Source organism: Thamnophis sirtalis, unplaced genomic scaffold, assembly GCF_051295495.1.
Source record: "Thamnophis sirtalis isolate CommonGarterSnake01/CBP01778 unplaced genomic scaffold, rThaSir2_p1.2 scaffold_2, whole genome shotgun sequence".
Classification (NCBI taxonomy): Eukaryota; Metazoa; Chordata; class Lepidosauria; order Squamata; family Natricidae; genus Thamnophis; species Thamnophis sirtalis.
Window position 1 is genome coordinate 21,508,729 of NW_028261382.1, and position 15,913 is coordinate 21,524,641.

General features: G+C 44.1%; 1 protein-coding gene across 3 annotated transcripts in view; it reads left to right on the top strand.

The window, feature by feature from the left end:
• The window catches only part of DIS3L (DIS3 like exosome 3'-5' exoribonuclease), a 37,517-nt gene extending 23,086 nt beyond the window's left edge, over positions 1-14,431 (top strand). For 2 of the 3 annotated variants that reach the window (XM_087704377.1, XM_087704378.1), the window contains exons 10-17: positions 1,474-1,721; positions 3,327-3,419; positions 5,322-5,855; positions 7,372-7,526; positions 7,618-7,796; positions 10,214-10,359; positions 12,292-12,466; positions 13,136-14,431. In XM_087704377.1, the coding sequence (XP_087560503.1) occupies positions 1,474-1,721; positions 3,327-3,419; positions 5,322-5,855; positions 7,372-7,526; positions 7,618-7,796; positions 10,214-10,359; positions 12,292-12,466; positions 13,136-13,450 (1,845 nt within the window). In that variant the 3' untranslated portion in view covers positions 13,451-14,431. The remainder of the gene's footprint in view (positions 1-1,473; positions 1,722-3,326; positions 3,420-5,321; positions 5,856-7,371; positions 7,527-7,617; positions 7,797-10,213; positions 10,360-12,291; positions 12,467-13,135) is intronic. The other variant, XM_087704379.1, reaches the window with a different exon arrangement.
• Positions 14,432-15,913: the final 1,482 nt, after the last annotated feature.

Sequence of the window (15,913 nt, forward strand, 5' to 3'; positions counted from 1 at the left end):
AATTTAATTTAATTTAGAAATTAAATTAAATTTAAAAATTAAATTATAATAAAAAATAAATTTAGAAATTTAATTTAATTTAAAAATTAAATTATAATAAAAAATAAATTTAGAAATTAAATTAAAAAATATTAAATTTAAAAATGAATTTAAATTAAATGTTACGGGCGGTACACAAGTAGTCCTTTACTTTCAACCGTTCGCTTAGTGACCATTTAAAGTTACAACAGAACTGAAAGAAAGAGACAGTTTTCCACATTTAGCGGTTCCTTGAAGCACTTGGAGGTTTACCTGTGTTAAAGTCGTTTTATGATTGTGTTACTAATTTAACAACAGCAGTGATTCACTTAACAAACGTGACAAGTAAAATGTGGCAAAACTCACTTAACAAATTTCTCACTTAGCAACATAAGTTCTGGGCTCAATTATGGTCATATGTTGAGGACTACCTGCACTGATGAACTGTTACCTCTCTAGAGCAATGTTTCTCTACCTTGGCAGCTTAAAGATGTGTGGGCAGTTCTGGGAGCTGAAGTCCACACCTCTTCAGGTTGCCACGGTTGAGAAATACTTCTAGAAAGTAATACCCAGATCAGTGATTGGCAACCTTTTCTTCCCCATGGTCCCCCCCTAAAAGAGGGTGAAAATTTGGGTGCGTCTTATACACAGAATGTAGCCACACCAACTGTCCCCCACCCTTTGGCCTCTGCCTCCCAGCAATTTGCCTCCTTGCAGCAAACAAGGAAATTGGGGCTTGCAGAGAGGCTGCAATAGGCTATAGCAATCCCTGCAGCCTGAAACAGCTGATGATGGGGAGGCCCTGTTGAAATTGAAAGTGCAACTTGCTGTTTGCTCCAGGAGGCAAATTGCTGGGAGGCAGAGGCAGATTTTTTTTCTTGTGCTAATCAGGCTTTTTACTATTTGCCGCAAGGAGGTAAGTCAATAACTATAAATGCCTATAGAATGTTCAAATTATTAGACATATTTTTAAAGACTGCTTCATTATTGTTCTAGACAGTTTAACAAAATGAAGAAGCTTTTTAAAATAAATGCTTGATCTGAAGAGGCCCAGTGCTATTGTATCTTCTTTTAAATAGCAGAGAATAAAGTATACTTCCAGAAAGCCACATCAATTTTAACAGCATCTGTACAAGTATAGTCTGAAATGGAACACTACAAACAGTGTATATTGTCTCTAATGTTTGCTGCAAGGAAGCAAATTGCTGGGAGGCAGAAGCAGATTTTCCCCCCTTGTTTTCCTCCCCAAAAGCTAGGTGCGTCTTATACTTTGGAGCGTCTTATAGTCCAAAAATATGGTAAATCATAACATTTCTTCAAGGCTTCGCAGACCCTCTGTGACATTGTGTCCCTCCAGGGGTCCATGGACCACAGGTCGAGAATCCCTGAGCTCCATTATACCAGTACTCAGTTTATAATGCAGCATTCTCTTTGTCTCACTCTTGGTTCCTGTAGATGTGTGAGATGCCTACTCTCATCCAAGAGAAGCCATGGCAAGTAAGCGCAGAAGAGCAGCAGAAACGCCTCGATCTGAGAGAGACCCATTTGGTCTTCAGCATTGACCCAAAAGGCTGCGAAGATGTGGATGATGCCCTCTCCATCAGGCTCCTTCCCAATGGCAACCTGGAACTGGGCGTCCACATTGCCGACGTAACTCATTTTGTGGCAGCCAATTCTTACACCGATATGGAGGCCAAAGCAAGGTAGGGCTTTTTCTGTTTAACAGCAAGGGAAATCTGCCAAGTGTCAGGGTTCCAAACAGAATCCAAAATTAAGTCAGAGTCCAAGGCAAAATATTGCTCAAAGTTCCAATTTATGAAGAGAGCCATGTTGGCATATCTGGGAAAACCCAAATCTGAAAGCTTCCAGGTTTTCCCCAACTACTTGAAAGTTCAGGATCTTCCCCCCCACACCCACAAGACCATCACATGGTCCAATCTCCCACTGCCACACTGGCATTTCCACCCATCTAGTTCCTGTCAGGTGCAGAGGTGCGGAGACAAAGAATGACCTTGAGCTTCTAGAAAGCTGGTGTTCCTAATAAAGAGGATGTTTCATTAACTACAAAGGGTTTATCATGTTTGGGAACTGGGCAGTGGTGAAATTCAATTTTTTTTACTACCGGTTCTGTGGGCGTGGCTTTGTGGGCGTGGCAGCGGGAGGATACTGCAAAATCCCCATTCCCTCCCCACTCTGGGGCCAGCCAGAGGTGGCATTTGCCGGTTCTCCAAACTACTCAAAATTTCCACTACCAGTTCTCCAGAACCTGTCAGAACCTGCTGGATTTCACTCCTGGAACCAGGTCAGAACAAGTTCATTTAATGGCCATTGAAATGTGTGTGCCTTTGAGTCACTGTGGTCTCCTGAACAGGTCCTTACAGGTTCTTTTGGGCAAGATTTTGAGAATGGTTTGCCATTGGCGGCTTCCTAGGGCTGAAAGAGAGTGACTGGCCCAAAGTCACCCAGCTGGCTTTCGGGCACCAGAAAAGGCTACAACTCAGGCTACAACTCAGTATCTGGCCCAAGGCCTTAGCCACAACACCAGAATGACTCTCAACAAAGATTAACATGTTATCATTAATCCAAATGCTACATGAAACCTACACCTCTTGTCTAGTTAAAGTTATTTTATATTCCGTAATTAAAAGCCTGAACACATCCGAATATGTTACCAAGTGAGCTGCCTGGAGCTGTCCAGGAGTCAAGACTGACTGGAAGGCTTAAAAAGACCATGATGCTACAAAGTGTATCTAATCTTTTTTAAAGCTTCAAAATGTCCAATGAGAAAATGATAGTAAACTATATTTGGGTTTGCGGAAACACTATCCCAAGAAAATATAAACTGAGATTTGAAAGAGACACCTATAACAATAGGAAAAAAAGGGAGGGAGGAAGAGGAGGGAAGGAAGGAAGAGGTAAGGAGAGGAGGGTGGAAGGGAGAGAAAGAGAAGGCAAGAGGGTAGGAAGAGGATGGGGAAGAGGAAGAATAGGAGTAGGGGAGAGGTAAGGGAAGAAGAAGGAAGGGGAAGGAGAGGGGGAAGAAAGGAAGTAGAGAAGGGAGGGAGGGAGAAAAAAAAGAGAAAATAAGGTGATGTTAAAACAGGCGGAAGGGATGGTAAATAAAACAACCCAAATTTATATTATCAACTTTTAAATGGAATAACATATGAGTGATAAATGTAAAGAAGAATTATGTGAATATATACCTATAATTATATGTAAGAGAATAAAAAATAAAAAAAACTTCAAAAAAATGTTCGGTGAGAGAAAAACCACTCAGTACTTTTGCTTTGCTCCCAATTTCTTAGGGCTACTACTTATTACTTAGCTGACCGTCGTTATGACATGTTGCCTGCCATCTTGAGTGCCAATTTATGCTCTCTTCTTGGGAACGTGGACAGGTGAGTTTTAAGCCTTATCAGCTCCTTGTGTTGGAGAAGTTAAGCTACTCCACCCCTCCACCACCTTAGTACACCTTTTCACCAACACTAACTCTGGTAGGAGCTATGATTCTAAATATAAAGACTTGCCGTCTTTTAACAAAGAAAATACAGGCTGCCTTTTCTTGCTGAGTGTATGACTGGGCTCATCCGCTGCAGTAAAAGATGGTTTTCCAGTAGGGTATGAAAAAACTGTACTTGGTTATAAGGTTATTATAAGGTTACAGAAGTAGAATCTTGCAAATAGAAAGTAAGATGTCCCCAATGCCCTCCCTCCTTCTGCGGGCTGAGACACGTATATGCCATATAAAAATTAGAATTAGAAATAGAAATAAGAGGGGGGGGAGAGGGAGAGGGCAGTGGTTCAGTGGCTAAGACACTCAGCTTGTTGATCAGAAAGTTCAGCAGTTCAGTGGTTCGAATCCCTAGTGGCGCGTAATAGGGTGATCTCCCACTACTTGTCCCAGCTTCTGCCAACCTGGCAGTTCGAAAGCACGTTCAAAATTCCGTCCTTCCACCAAAGTAGAGTCTGGAAATGTTAAGTGATTGCTTTAAATGACATAGAATACTTGTAAACTTTTTTTCTGTGTTATTATTATTGTATAAAACATGTCAACCCTGAAGCTGACCTGACCAAGGCCATTTTGAGGCTTCAGCGTTGCCACAATGGAGCTGAGGGATAGGGAGGGAGGAATAGAGATAACTGGGGTTTTGTAGCCAAAACAAAATACCGTATTTTTTCGGTAGATAGAGGGAGAGAAATACAGTAGGTAATTAGGGGGAGAGAGAGAGTAGGTAGGTAGATAGAGGGAGAGAGAGAGAGTAGGTAGTAAGTAGGTAGGTGGGTGGGTGGGTGGGTGGGTGGGTAGGTAGGTAGGTAGATTTATCCACGTGCTGGAGAAGGAAATCACTGACAATCTGCAGTACCTAACACTTTGTTTCTGCTGGCACAGCACTTGATCAATCTAATTCTCATCAATCAGTTAAAGAGCTTTCCAAAAGGGAGAAAAAAAAGATTTTTCATTCTGCAAACCTCCCCAAAACAGGAGGAAAACGGCCCTGGTTTTTTTTCCAAAACAAAAAGGCATGAATAGCCTTGGGGGGGCTTGCAGAGTGATCCTGGGGGTGGGGGGGTGGGGGCAAAAACAAGCAAAAAAGGCCCATTTTCCGCAAAAATGGGCCTGTTTTTTGTCAACAAAATTGCATGCATAGCCTTATGGAGGCTTATAGAGTTCTGCTGGGGGCTGGGGGGGGAACGGCCCATTTTTTGCTCATTTTTGCCCTCCCCAGTCCCCAGGAGCTCTCTGAACACCTCCATAAGGCTATGCATGGCCATTTTGGTGAACAGGGCGGGGCTTCAGGAGGCAGAAAATGCTGTATTCAATGTATAAGACGCACCCAGATTTTCAGCCTCTTTTTTGAGGAAAAAAGGTGTATCTTACACTCCCAAAAATATGGTACTTTCTCCTGGGAACTAAGGACATTCTCACACCAGAGAGAGAGGAGGAGTGATGTTATTAGGCAACTGGATGGCACCTTGATTGGACCATATAACTGTTTGGGGAACGGGAAAAACTTTTACTTTTAATTAAGTGAAAGAATTGGGGTTATTCTTGTAAAAGAGAAGAACCAGAGCAACTCCATTTTTACACTTAATACACTTTACATAACACAAGATGAAAACCACAGGAACATTCAGAGTCAGTTTTCACCAGCCTGTGTCAATATGATATATCCAGTAAAACTGTTATTTGAGGAATTTATCTGCCTCGGAGTTCTGTGTGCTATGGGTGTATTTCTTGGAACCCTGACACATTGCTTGTAGGTGCCTTCATTGGGGATGGTTTGAATATTTGTTTTCAGGTATGCGGTGAGTGTTATTTGGGAGCTGGACAAGGCCTCTTATGAAATAAAGAGAGTCCGGTACAAGAGAACCATCATTCGCTCTTCTTACAAACTCTTTTACGAGGCCGCCCAGGCTTTGCTAGAGGGAGACCTGACAGCTGCCGCGGAAATCCCGGAGCTCAAAGCCATGGAGGAAAACACACGGCGACAGAAGTTAGAGGAACTGACGTGGGCCATCGGGAAGTTAACTGATGTTGCCCGCCATCTCCGAGCCAAACGCAGCAGCTACGGAGCCCTGGAGCTGGAAGGGGTGGAAATTAGGGTTCAGCTGGACGACAAGAAGAACATTGATGACCTTATCCCCCGCCAGCCGCTGGAAGTCCACGAGACGATCGCCGAGTGCATGATCCTGGCAAACCACTGGGTGGCCAGGAGGATTTGGGAGGTGTTCCCCTACCAGGCGTTGCTTCGTCAGCATCCGCCGCCCCGGCAGGAGTTTTTTTCTGAGGTCCGAGAATGTGCTGCTGCAAAAGGCTTTTCGATTGACACACGGTAAGTGGATGTATTATTTATTTAGTGCATGGCAGGGCTGTCAAACTCCCAGCCCATGGGCTGAATGCATCATGCACTGGCCATGATCTTAATTGTATCCCTCTGTTAATGCAACTTAGCATTGCATTGGCTTGTTTGGATGCCACAGCACATCTTGACTTTATTATACCAGGGGTGAAATCCAGCAGGTTCTGACAGGTTCTGAAATTTTGAGTAGTTTGGAGAACTGGCAAATGCCCCTCTTGCTGGCCCCAGAGTGAAGTAGTAATGGGGATTTTGCAGCATCGTTCCCCTGGAGTGTGGAGGGAATGGGGATTTTGCAGTATCCTTCCCCTGGAGTGGGGAGGGAATGGGGATTTTGCAGTATCCTTCCCCTGGAGTGGGGAGGGAATGGGGATTTTGCAGTATCCTTCCCCTGGAGTGGGAAGGGAATGGGGATTTTGCAGTATCCTTCCCCTGGAGTGGGGAGGGAATGGGGATTTTGCAGTATCCTTCCCCTGGAGTGGGGAGGGAATGGGGATTTTGCAGTATCCTTTCCCTGGAGTGGGGAGGGAATGGGGATTTTGCAGTATCCTTCCCCTGGAGTGGGGAGGGAATGGGGATTTTGCAGTATCCTTCCCCTGGAGTGGGAAGGGAATGGGGATTTTGCAATATCCTTTCCCTGTCATGCTCACCAGGCCACACCCACCAAGCCATACCACGGCCACCAAGCCACACCCACAGAACCGGTAGTAAAAAAAATGAATTTCACCACTGTATTATACACTATATTGCCAAAAGTATTCGCTCTCCTGCCTTTCCTCTCATATGAACTTACTGTAAGTGACTTCCCATTCCTAATCCATAGTGTTCAATATGACATCGGTCCATCCTTTGCAGCTATAACAGCTTCACCTCTTCTGGGAAGGCTGTCCACAAGGTTCAGGAGTGTGTTTATGGGGATTTTTGACCATTCTTCCAGAAGCGCATTTGTGAGGTCACACACTGATGTTGGACGAGTTTACGTGACCTACCACTTCATGGCTGAGTTGCTGTCGTTCCCAAACACTTCCGCGTTCTTATAATACAGCTGACAGTTGACTGTGGAATATTTAGGAGCGAGGACATTTCACAACTGGATTTGTTGCACAGGTGGCATCCTATCACAGTTCCACGCTGGAATTCACTGAGCTCCTGAGAGCGACTCATCCTTTCACAAATGTTTGTAAAAACAGTCTGCATGCCTAGGTGCTTGATTTTATACACCTATGGCCACAGAAGGGATTGGAACACCTGATTCTGATTATTTGGATGGGTGAGTGAGTACTTTTGGCAATATAGTGTACTTATCAGCTTGAAAACTACAGGGCAGGGGTCGGCAACGATGGCCCCTTTACAACCTATGGACTTTTAACTCCAGCTGGCTCAGGAATTCTGGGAGTTGAAGTCCACAGGTTGTAAAGGGATCCTCGTTGCCCACTCCTGTTATGTGGCATTGAGCGATTAAGAGAAGTAATGGTAGTTCTTTCGCTGACAGGTCTAACAAGGCATTAGCTGACTCTCTGGACAGAGCGGTTGACCCTTCTGACCCCCTGGTAAACCAGCTGTTGAGGTCTATGGTCACTCAAGCCATGTCAAACGCGGTCTATTTTTCAACTGGATCCTGTCCCGAGGAAGACTTCTTCCATTACGGTATTTGCTGCCCCGTGGGCGACGGGTCTTGTTTCTTACTTCTGCACCTGGCCTTGCGGGCTTTGGCTTATTCGTGTGCTTTCCACCTTAGGCCTTGCTCTAGATAAATACACCCACTTCACATCGCCCATTAGGAGGTACGCAGATATAATTGTCCACAGACTCTTGTTAGCGGCCACCTCAGCAGAAGAGGGAGTGGATGCGAAAGGCTACTTGCTTGGCAATAAAGAACTTGAAGAGCTATGCAGACATATCAACCACAGGAACCGGGTAAGGCTACGGACCAGTTTCCTTTTATCCATGCCTCATCCAGGTGTCAATTTTTTTTTTATGATCATAGTGCTTTAAAACCCAACACACACACTCAAGCCTAATTTAGTTACAAATATTTACTTCCCTCCCTCCTCCCCCGCAACCCCCCCCAACCTCCCCCCCCCCGACTTCCCAGAACCAATACAAGGTATAAGTCTTTAACAAAAACTGTCTAAAATATATTTGAAAAGAAAGTAGAAAGTTAATAACATCTTTAAATTGATCTTAGCTCCTCCTGGCTAGGCTAACTCTAAACAATTTATATCATTCCTGATCTTAATCATAAGCTATCTGGAATTTCTTAGTCACATATTTATTTTGAATATAATCAATCTATTTTTTCCAGTCTCGTTTATATCTCTTGTTTGAATAGTCCTTAAGATATGCAGAATGTCCATTCTTGGATAGTAGGCAAATCTTCCTTCTTCCAGTATTGCGCCACCAACAATCTAGCTGCAGTTATTAAGTGCAAAATCAAATTAATCTCTACAAATGTACAAGCAGTAATTATACCTAACAAAATTAACTGAGGGGAAAACTTTATCCTTTTTTTAAGAACATTTTGCATAATCCACCATATTTTTATCCAAAATGCCTTAACCTTTTTGCAAGTCTACCATATATGAAAATATGTAGCGTCCACAGAATCACATCTCCAGCATTTAGGTTGTAAATTCGGATACATAGAAGCCATTTTTTTAGGATCTAAATGCCATCTATAAAACATCTTATAAAAGTTTTCTCTCAAAAAGAGGTGTCAGGTTTTTGAATTCAGCTCAGAATCTGATAATTCCAATAAAACTCTGAACACGAGGCTACCGATAATCAGTTTTTATTTTCTGCAGAAAGCAAAAAAGACTTGAGGTCATTTTTGTCTCCCACCTTAATAGAGCAGAGCAGAGAGAGAAAACAGGTTTCGCGCCTCACCGTCGTGGGAAAAAAATCTTTTTGTAGTCTTACACAGCTTGCATAGATCGTCAGAGTGTTAGAAACATTATTTCACGTTATGCAAACCTCATGAATTTTGGTTGTAGCTCCACCCTGGTGGACTAAATAGGACAATGGTTCTTGAACCCCAAAGGAAAGCCAGGGTCTGGTTTCAACGTGGATGATCACGCAGAAGGCCACCTTAGTCAATAGTTCTTCAAGTGTGGTTCCTGGGGATGGAGAACAAGCTATCCTCCCACATGTGCCAAGTGCTGAATGACAGCAAGATCCAGAATACGGCACTGCTTCCAAACTCACAATAAAAGAGAATATTTGTTGCTCAGGGTTGGAATGAGTGGTCCTTTGATGCTCTCTGAGCTTGCTTATTTTCTTGTAGGCATTTCATCACCCAAACAGTACTGATGATGTTACCTAGTTTGGGTAATGAAACATCTGCAAGAAAACAGCCGAAGATCAGAGACCACCAGGGACCCTCCCCCCCTTCCAAACAGCATTGTGATGGTAGCTGTATCCTCTTGAGAAGATGCTGACGATGCCATGGAAGCTGCCACAATCAAGGGTGCAGGTGATTTTAGGACTTTTTTGGCTGTGCAGCCATTCAGTTGGGCTGCACAGATGCAAAATCCACAGGTATTATGCATTGGTGTTGCCTACTACTGAATTCCTGGACACGTTCTGGCAGATTTCTTAGCTAGTATTTTTGGAAGAGGGACGTGGTGGCTCAGGGGCTAAGGCGTTAAGCTTGTTGATCAGAAAGGTCAGCAGTTCGGCGGTTCGAATCCCTAGTGCTGCATAACGGAGTGAGCTCCTTTTACTTGTCCCAGCTTCTGCCAGTCTAGGAGTTCGAAAGAACGTAAAAAAATGCAAGTAGAAAAATAGGAACCACCTTTGGGGGGAAGGTAACAGCGTTCCGTGTGTCTTCGGTGTTGTCATGCCAGCCACATGACCATGGAGACGTCTTCGGGCAGCGCTGGCTCTTTGGCTTTGAAACGGAGATGAGCACTGCCCCCTAGAGTCGGGAAAGACTAGCACATGTGTGAGGGGAACCTTTTACCTTTATTTTTGAAAGAGATTTACCCTCTTGGAGTCAGAGAGCAGTGGCCCAAAGTCACTAGCTGGCTTCGTGCCCAAGAGAAAACTAGAACTCATGGTCTCCCAGTTTCTAGCCTGCTGCTTTAACCAGAACACCAAAGTGGCTCTCTAATCCTGGTTTTTCTTTAAAATAGCCACAGTGGATTTTCTGTTGCAAGGGTGCTGGTTAGCTTGTTACAACAGAACAGACCAGCAGTTCAGATCCTGCTGGCAAAGGGACAAGGGCCAAAGAAATGGCAGGCAACATTAGAGGTCCTGGATTTGACAATATCTGAGACCCTAAAACATTTTGAGAGCAACGTCTGTGGCTAATTGCAATTGCTTTCTTTGGAAAGGCGGCCCAGCACGTTCAGAAGGAGTCCACGGGGCTCTTCCAGTGCATGTTCTTCAACGACAAGAGTCCTGCGCGGGAGGAGCAGCGCTCAGCGGACGGAGTGATCTATTCCATCCGAACCAACGGGGTGCTCGTCTTTGTGCCAAGGTGAGGAGGCATTTGGGAGAAGGTGAGGAGAGGCAAGGCACTGGAAGCAAGGGCGGATTTTCAAGATAGAAGTTGTTCTGAATTTGCTCCAGTGAAAAAGGGGTGGAAACGTTTTGTCAAGGGAGAGTCAACAGACGAGAAACAGCTACACTTAGAAACTTGGGGAAAGGCTCCATGGAGGTCCCACAATCAGCTAGCAAAGTTTTTTTGCAGGCAGTGGCTGGTAAGAGTTTTCTGAGAAGGATCTCTGCCAAACAGATGCCGTGGTTTAGACCTCAATTCATGTAACGGCATGTGAGAATGACTTTGGGAGACGGGAGGAGGAAGAAACGCAGCCTAGACAACAACATGCAAAAGGTATCTCAGCCCACGAAAGGAAAAGAGGCCTGGGAAGTGTCTCAGAAGGGAACCCCCTGGTTCTCTGGAAAGTAAAAGTAAGGAGAGAAGGGCTTCCAGACTTCAAGATTCTGAGGTGATAGATGATAGACAGATAGATAGAAAGATAGATAAGATTAGATATAGATAGATAGATAGATAGATAGATAGATAGATAGACAGACAGACAGACAGACAGACAGACAGACAGACAGACAGACAGATAGATAGATAGATAAGATTAGATAGATAGATAGACAGACAGACAAAAACATGCGTGTACATGTGTGTGTTCCGGCATAACTCTGGAACGCCTCAAGCAATTTCAACCAAACTTGGTACACAGATGACTTACCCTTTGGAGAAAAATATTTGGGGGTTGGGGGGGGGGGGTAAGACACCCCTAACACCCCTCGAGGTATGTGTTCTGTTACAATACAGCCTGTTGTGCCTTAAAATGGCTTCTACTGTTGCCATGGTAACGGCTTCACAGTACTCCACAAGGGGGCTCCCACTGGTGAGGGGGGGGAAATCCAACATTAGAAATTACATGTGGTCATTTTTTTGCTCTGTAAATAAATACCCGAGCAACGCCGGCTAGTCTTACAATAAAGGTACTTTTAGTACTCATGTCTTCAAAGATTCTCAATCATCCAAGTCATGTTTGTCCCCAAAAGTTCTTTTCCAAAAGGCAACCAGACTTGGGTGTTTGTTTTCCCTTGAAAATGTTTCAGTTCTCATCCAAGAAATGAAGACTGAAGACTGTTTCTTGAATGAGAAGTGGAAGTTTTTCAAGGAAAAAGCCCAGCCCAGTTGCCTTTTTGGAAAAGCACCTTTAGTACTCATGGTTTATTCTTCTTGTCTGGACTTTCCCCAAAGGGCTGACATCGCATCTGCCTCTAGAGTAGGTGATCCGCAGTAGTTCCTTTGAGCATGCTCTGAGTCTCTGATTCAGGGTGCATTTTCCTCCCCCAAATAAGGTATCTAGGACAGGATCTTCATGATGCCAATCCAGAGGGTTCTTTTCTCCAGCAGCTACTGGCTTCCTTTAACTTGGGAGTGTCAAACTTGATTTCATTGAGGGCCACATCAGGGTTGTTTTTGATCTCGGGGGGGCTGGGGTGGGCATGGCCAGCTTGACATCACTCATGTCGGGGGCACCTATGGTGGCCCAAGTGCTCTGCCAGCGAAAACAGGCTCCCGAGCTCCATTTTCGTCTGTGATGGGCTCCTGCAGACCTCTGTTGGCGAAAATGGAGCTCAGGAGGGCCGCATACCTAAGCTCCGTTTTCACTGGCAGAGGGTTGCAGAAGGCCGTGGCAGCCAAAAATGGAGCTTGCGAGCCTGGTTTCACTGGCAGAGGCACTGCGGGGCGGTCCTTCGCTGTTTCCAGGTCAGTCCCGCGGGCCAGATCTAAACATTCTGCAGGCCTTGAGTTTGACACCCCTGCTTTAACTTACGGCCAATGACTTGTATTTGATGCATCAGCTTCCTGGCCGTTAAATATAAAGTGATGAAGGATCTTGCTGAAGTATCAAGCACACCCTTTCTCTTACAGGTATGGCATTAAAGGAGCTGCCTACCTGAGGAGCAAGGAAGGGTTGGTCCTCTCCTGTCCAACCGATGGGAACTATGAATGGCAACCTGGTTCTTTGCAGCGCTTCCCCAGCAAAATTATCGCCACTCCCACTGTCGGAAAGCCTGTGACTTTGAATCTCTTTGATCATGTGACCGTAAGTGATGCATCTTTACGACAGGGTCCCCAACCAGCAACAGTCCGCGGCCCATCAGGAACCGGGCTGTGCAAGTGAGGCCCCATTTGCACATGTGCAGGATCCAGGCAGTGCATGAAACCACACCCCTCCCTGGTCTGTGGGAAAATCTCCCTCCACAGAAACTGCTCCCGGGTGCTCAAAAGCTTGGGGGCCACTGCTTTACTACACACACCATTAAGAGTGGCAGCTGCCACCTTATGCTATTGTGCTCACTATTTGATGACAGACTGCCAGGCACAGTAGGGGGTAGGGGAAAATGTAATGGGAAAATGTAATGGGAAAATGAAAGTGCGTGCTGTATCTCCTCGAGATGCTGCTTCAAGGTCCTCCAGCATACCAGCAGCATATCAAACTCTGTCTGTATTGTCCATTAAGAAAACATCTTGCTTGAACCTCATTGGTTGCCTGGGAGTGGGTAATGGGAGGTAGATAAGAGATGGGAGGAAGTTGAACTAAGGGATTTTGGTGTGCAGTTTTCGATTCTGGCTTTGCATGATTGCAATAAGCTTGATTTCTAATAAAACTATACCTTTCTCAGCAAAATGGGAGTCAAGGATCGTTTCTATTTAGGAGTTTAAGCTGTGGCAGGTCTGATAGAGAGATTTACTCCGAGTTGTTTTTACCCAGGTGAAAATCTCCGTGCAGACGTCTCGCTGCCATGCAGACAGGATCCAACTTCAGATCACAAGCTGCAAACCATACAAGACTTCGGAAACGGAGGCATCTCAGGGGCCCCAAATGTCTAGAACAGACTTGGTCAGGGAAGTCACGAAGACGGCAGAGGAAACGCAACTTGCACAGAATCTGGCCAAAGCAAACCAGGCAAAGGAAGGATTTGACGAAGAGTATAGGCAAACCCAGTGCAGGAGGAGTTTGTATCACCTGCTAGAAGAAATCAAGGATTTGTCTCTCTTGGATGTATCTGCAGACCATGGAGCGTGAGGCCTCCTTTCGCACAGCTTCTGTGCCAACACCCCTCTTCTTGTTTCCTTGTTTTTTTTTAAAGTTGTACATTTATTATTACAATGTTATGTAAAAAATTGGAGATTCTATTTTGCATTCTTAAATCCATTTACAGCCATTATTGGTCATGGAAGATATGCTCTGTCTTTTATAAATTAAATACAGAGAAATATATATAGCTCTTAAGCACCTCAGGGAGTTAAGTGATGATGTAGCAGCTTAGTTCTTTAAAATACTCCTGCTTGGTAATTTTGACTGTGTAGAAACCTACATTAAGTGAGCTGTTTCAAATTATTTTAATGGGTAGTGTAGCATTTCTCAACTTCAGCAATTTTTAAGATCATGGATGGCAACTCCCAGAATTCCCTAGCCGGCATGCTGACTCAGGAATTCTGGGAATCAAGAATCTACACATTTTAAAAGTTGCTGGGTTTGAGAAACAATGAGCTACTATTTAGTTATTTTTAGTTGTTTTGACATGCAGACGCAGTATTTAAATCAGGGGTTTCCAACTTTGGCAACTTTAAGACTTGTGGACTTCAACTCCCAGAATTCCTCAGCCAGCTTTTCTGGGAGTTGAAGTCCACAAGTCTTAAAATTGCCAAGGTTGGAGACCCCTGATTTAAATGACAGGAAATAGTCAGATGTAACTTTAAGAAGAAATTTAGTTCAGTCTTTTTTTTAAATAAATTTGTTTATAGGCAGTGTTTGCTTAGCGTTTGAAGTTTTTGAAGTCTACAGGAAGTAAAACCAAGTAATTTTTGATGTTCAAATATGCTATTTTCTTATGCTGAAAGTTGAATTTTCAAGGTTTCTTTGTAGGAATCCTAATTTCTCTATAAAAGCACAAAAACACCTGGATTTGCACAATATACTTACAAATGGTTAACCTAATCCTCTGGATCTGTAATGGACCATGTACTAAACTCATCGGTTCTCTAAATACACTAAAGTGCTGGTGACTGGTTTGTACCTCAATCTTAGTTGCCATTTATAGTACCATGTCCTTCTTATTGAGGGTGGAACCCCCACGCTTATTGGTCACACCTGCCTTTTCCCCTGTAGCACAAGCACTCCTCAAGTGAGTTCACACCAGCTTGGCATAATATGTGAAGCAAGCTTTTATTTCTTAGCAAACATCTGTGAATTGCCAGGCTTAAGATTTAATTCATACAAATTTGTGGAAGCAATACAAATGTCTTCTCCTTCCCCAACTACGATCAAAGCTGGCAGGCATCACTTTCAGTGGAAGGGCCAAAGATTTCATGGCCTTGTCTGAACTTAGCAGCCAGGGGGGGAGGGAGGGGGGGGGAATGGAAAATTAGTGTCTGTGAAACTTGGCTGGTTATAGATGTGGGCATCCACATTGTACAGTTCTTTGTAGTGGTTTTGGAAAATAAAAATGGTTATTCTTTAACCTGTTTTTGTACAATGTGTGCTCACACTCTCTAGACTTGGAAGCCAAATACATGTAGGGTTGTTTCTTACCTGATTGGAGACTTCCAGGGAATTTCTAGTTTGTAACTTGTTTGCAAAACATCCTGAAGTTCTAGAGGACGGTGTTGATAAGAACTTTTGAGTTGCCACCCAAAAAAAGCATAGATGTGTTCATCAGGACTCAAGTCTGAGCCACGGGTGTATTTTCTTTCCCCACATCAGGTATGTAAGATATTTTAAATCCAGTCTCTAGATATAAGCTGGAGCCAGTTTGGGTCTGATATTAAGGTGTCAGAAGGGAAACTTGGGCATAATAGCTGGGTAATCCCTTTTTCTCAGACCCATGAAGGAGACAGTGACAAACCATTAAGTATTAGTTGTGATCTGCATGAAATGGAATACTGCGGCCAACTTTGGTCCCCATACTACAAAAAAGATGTTGGGACTGGAAAAAGTTCAGAGAAGAGCAAATAAGATGATCAAAGGCCTCGAGACGAAAACATATGAAAAATGGCTGCAGGACTTGGGTTTGGCTAGTCTAAAGAAAAGAAGAATTAGGGGCATATTGTGTAATGGTAGCAATATTCCAGTATTTGAGGGGTTGCCACAAAGAAGGGGGGGTCAAATTATTTTCCAAGTATCAGAGGATAGGACAAGAAACGAAGGATGGAAACTAGTCAAGGAGAGAAGTAACCTGGAATTAAGGAGATACTTCCTAACAGTGAGGACAATTAACCAGTGGAACAGCTTGACTTCAGAAGTCACTGGATATTTTTTTAAAGAAAAGACTAAACCAGGGGTGTCAAACTCACGTCATCACGGTGGGGTTATGTGACATGGCCAGCACATAACACATCCAGCCCTAGGCTGGGAGTTTGACAGCCCTGGAATAGGCAGTCACTTATCTGAAATGGTATAGGTCCTCCTGCTTGAGAAGGGGGCTGGACTGGAAGACCTCCAAAGTCTCTTCCAGCTCTATTTTATTTTTCATTCATCCCTTGCTTC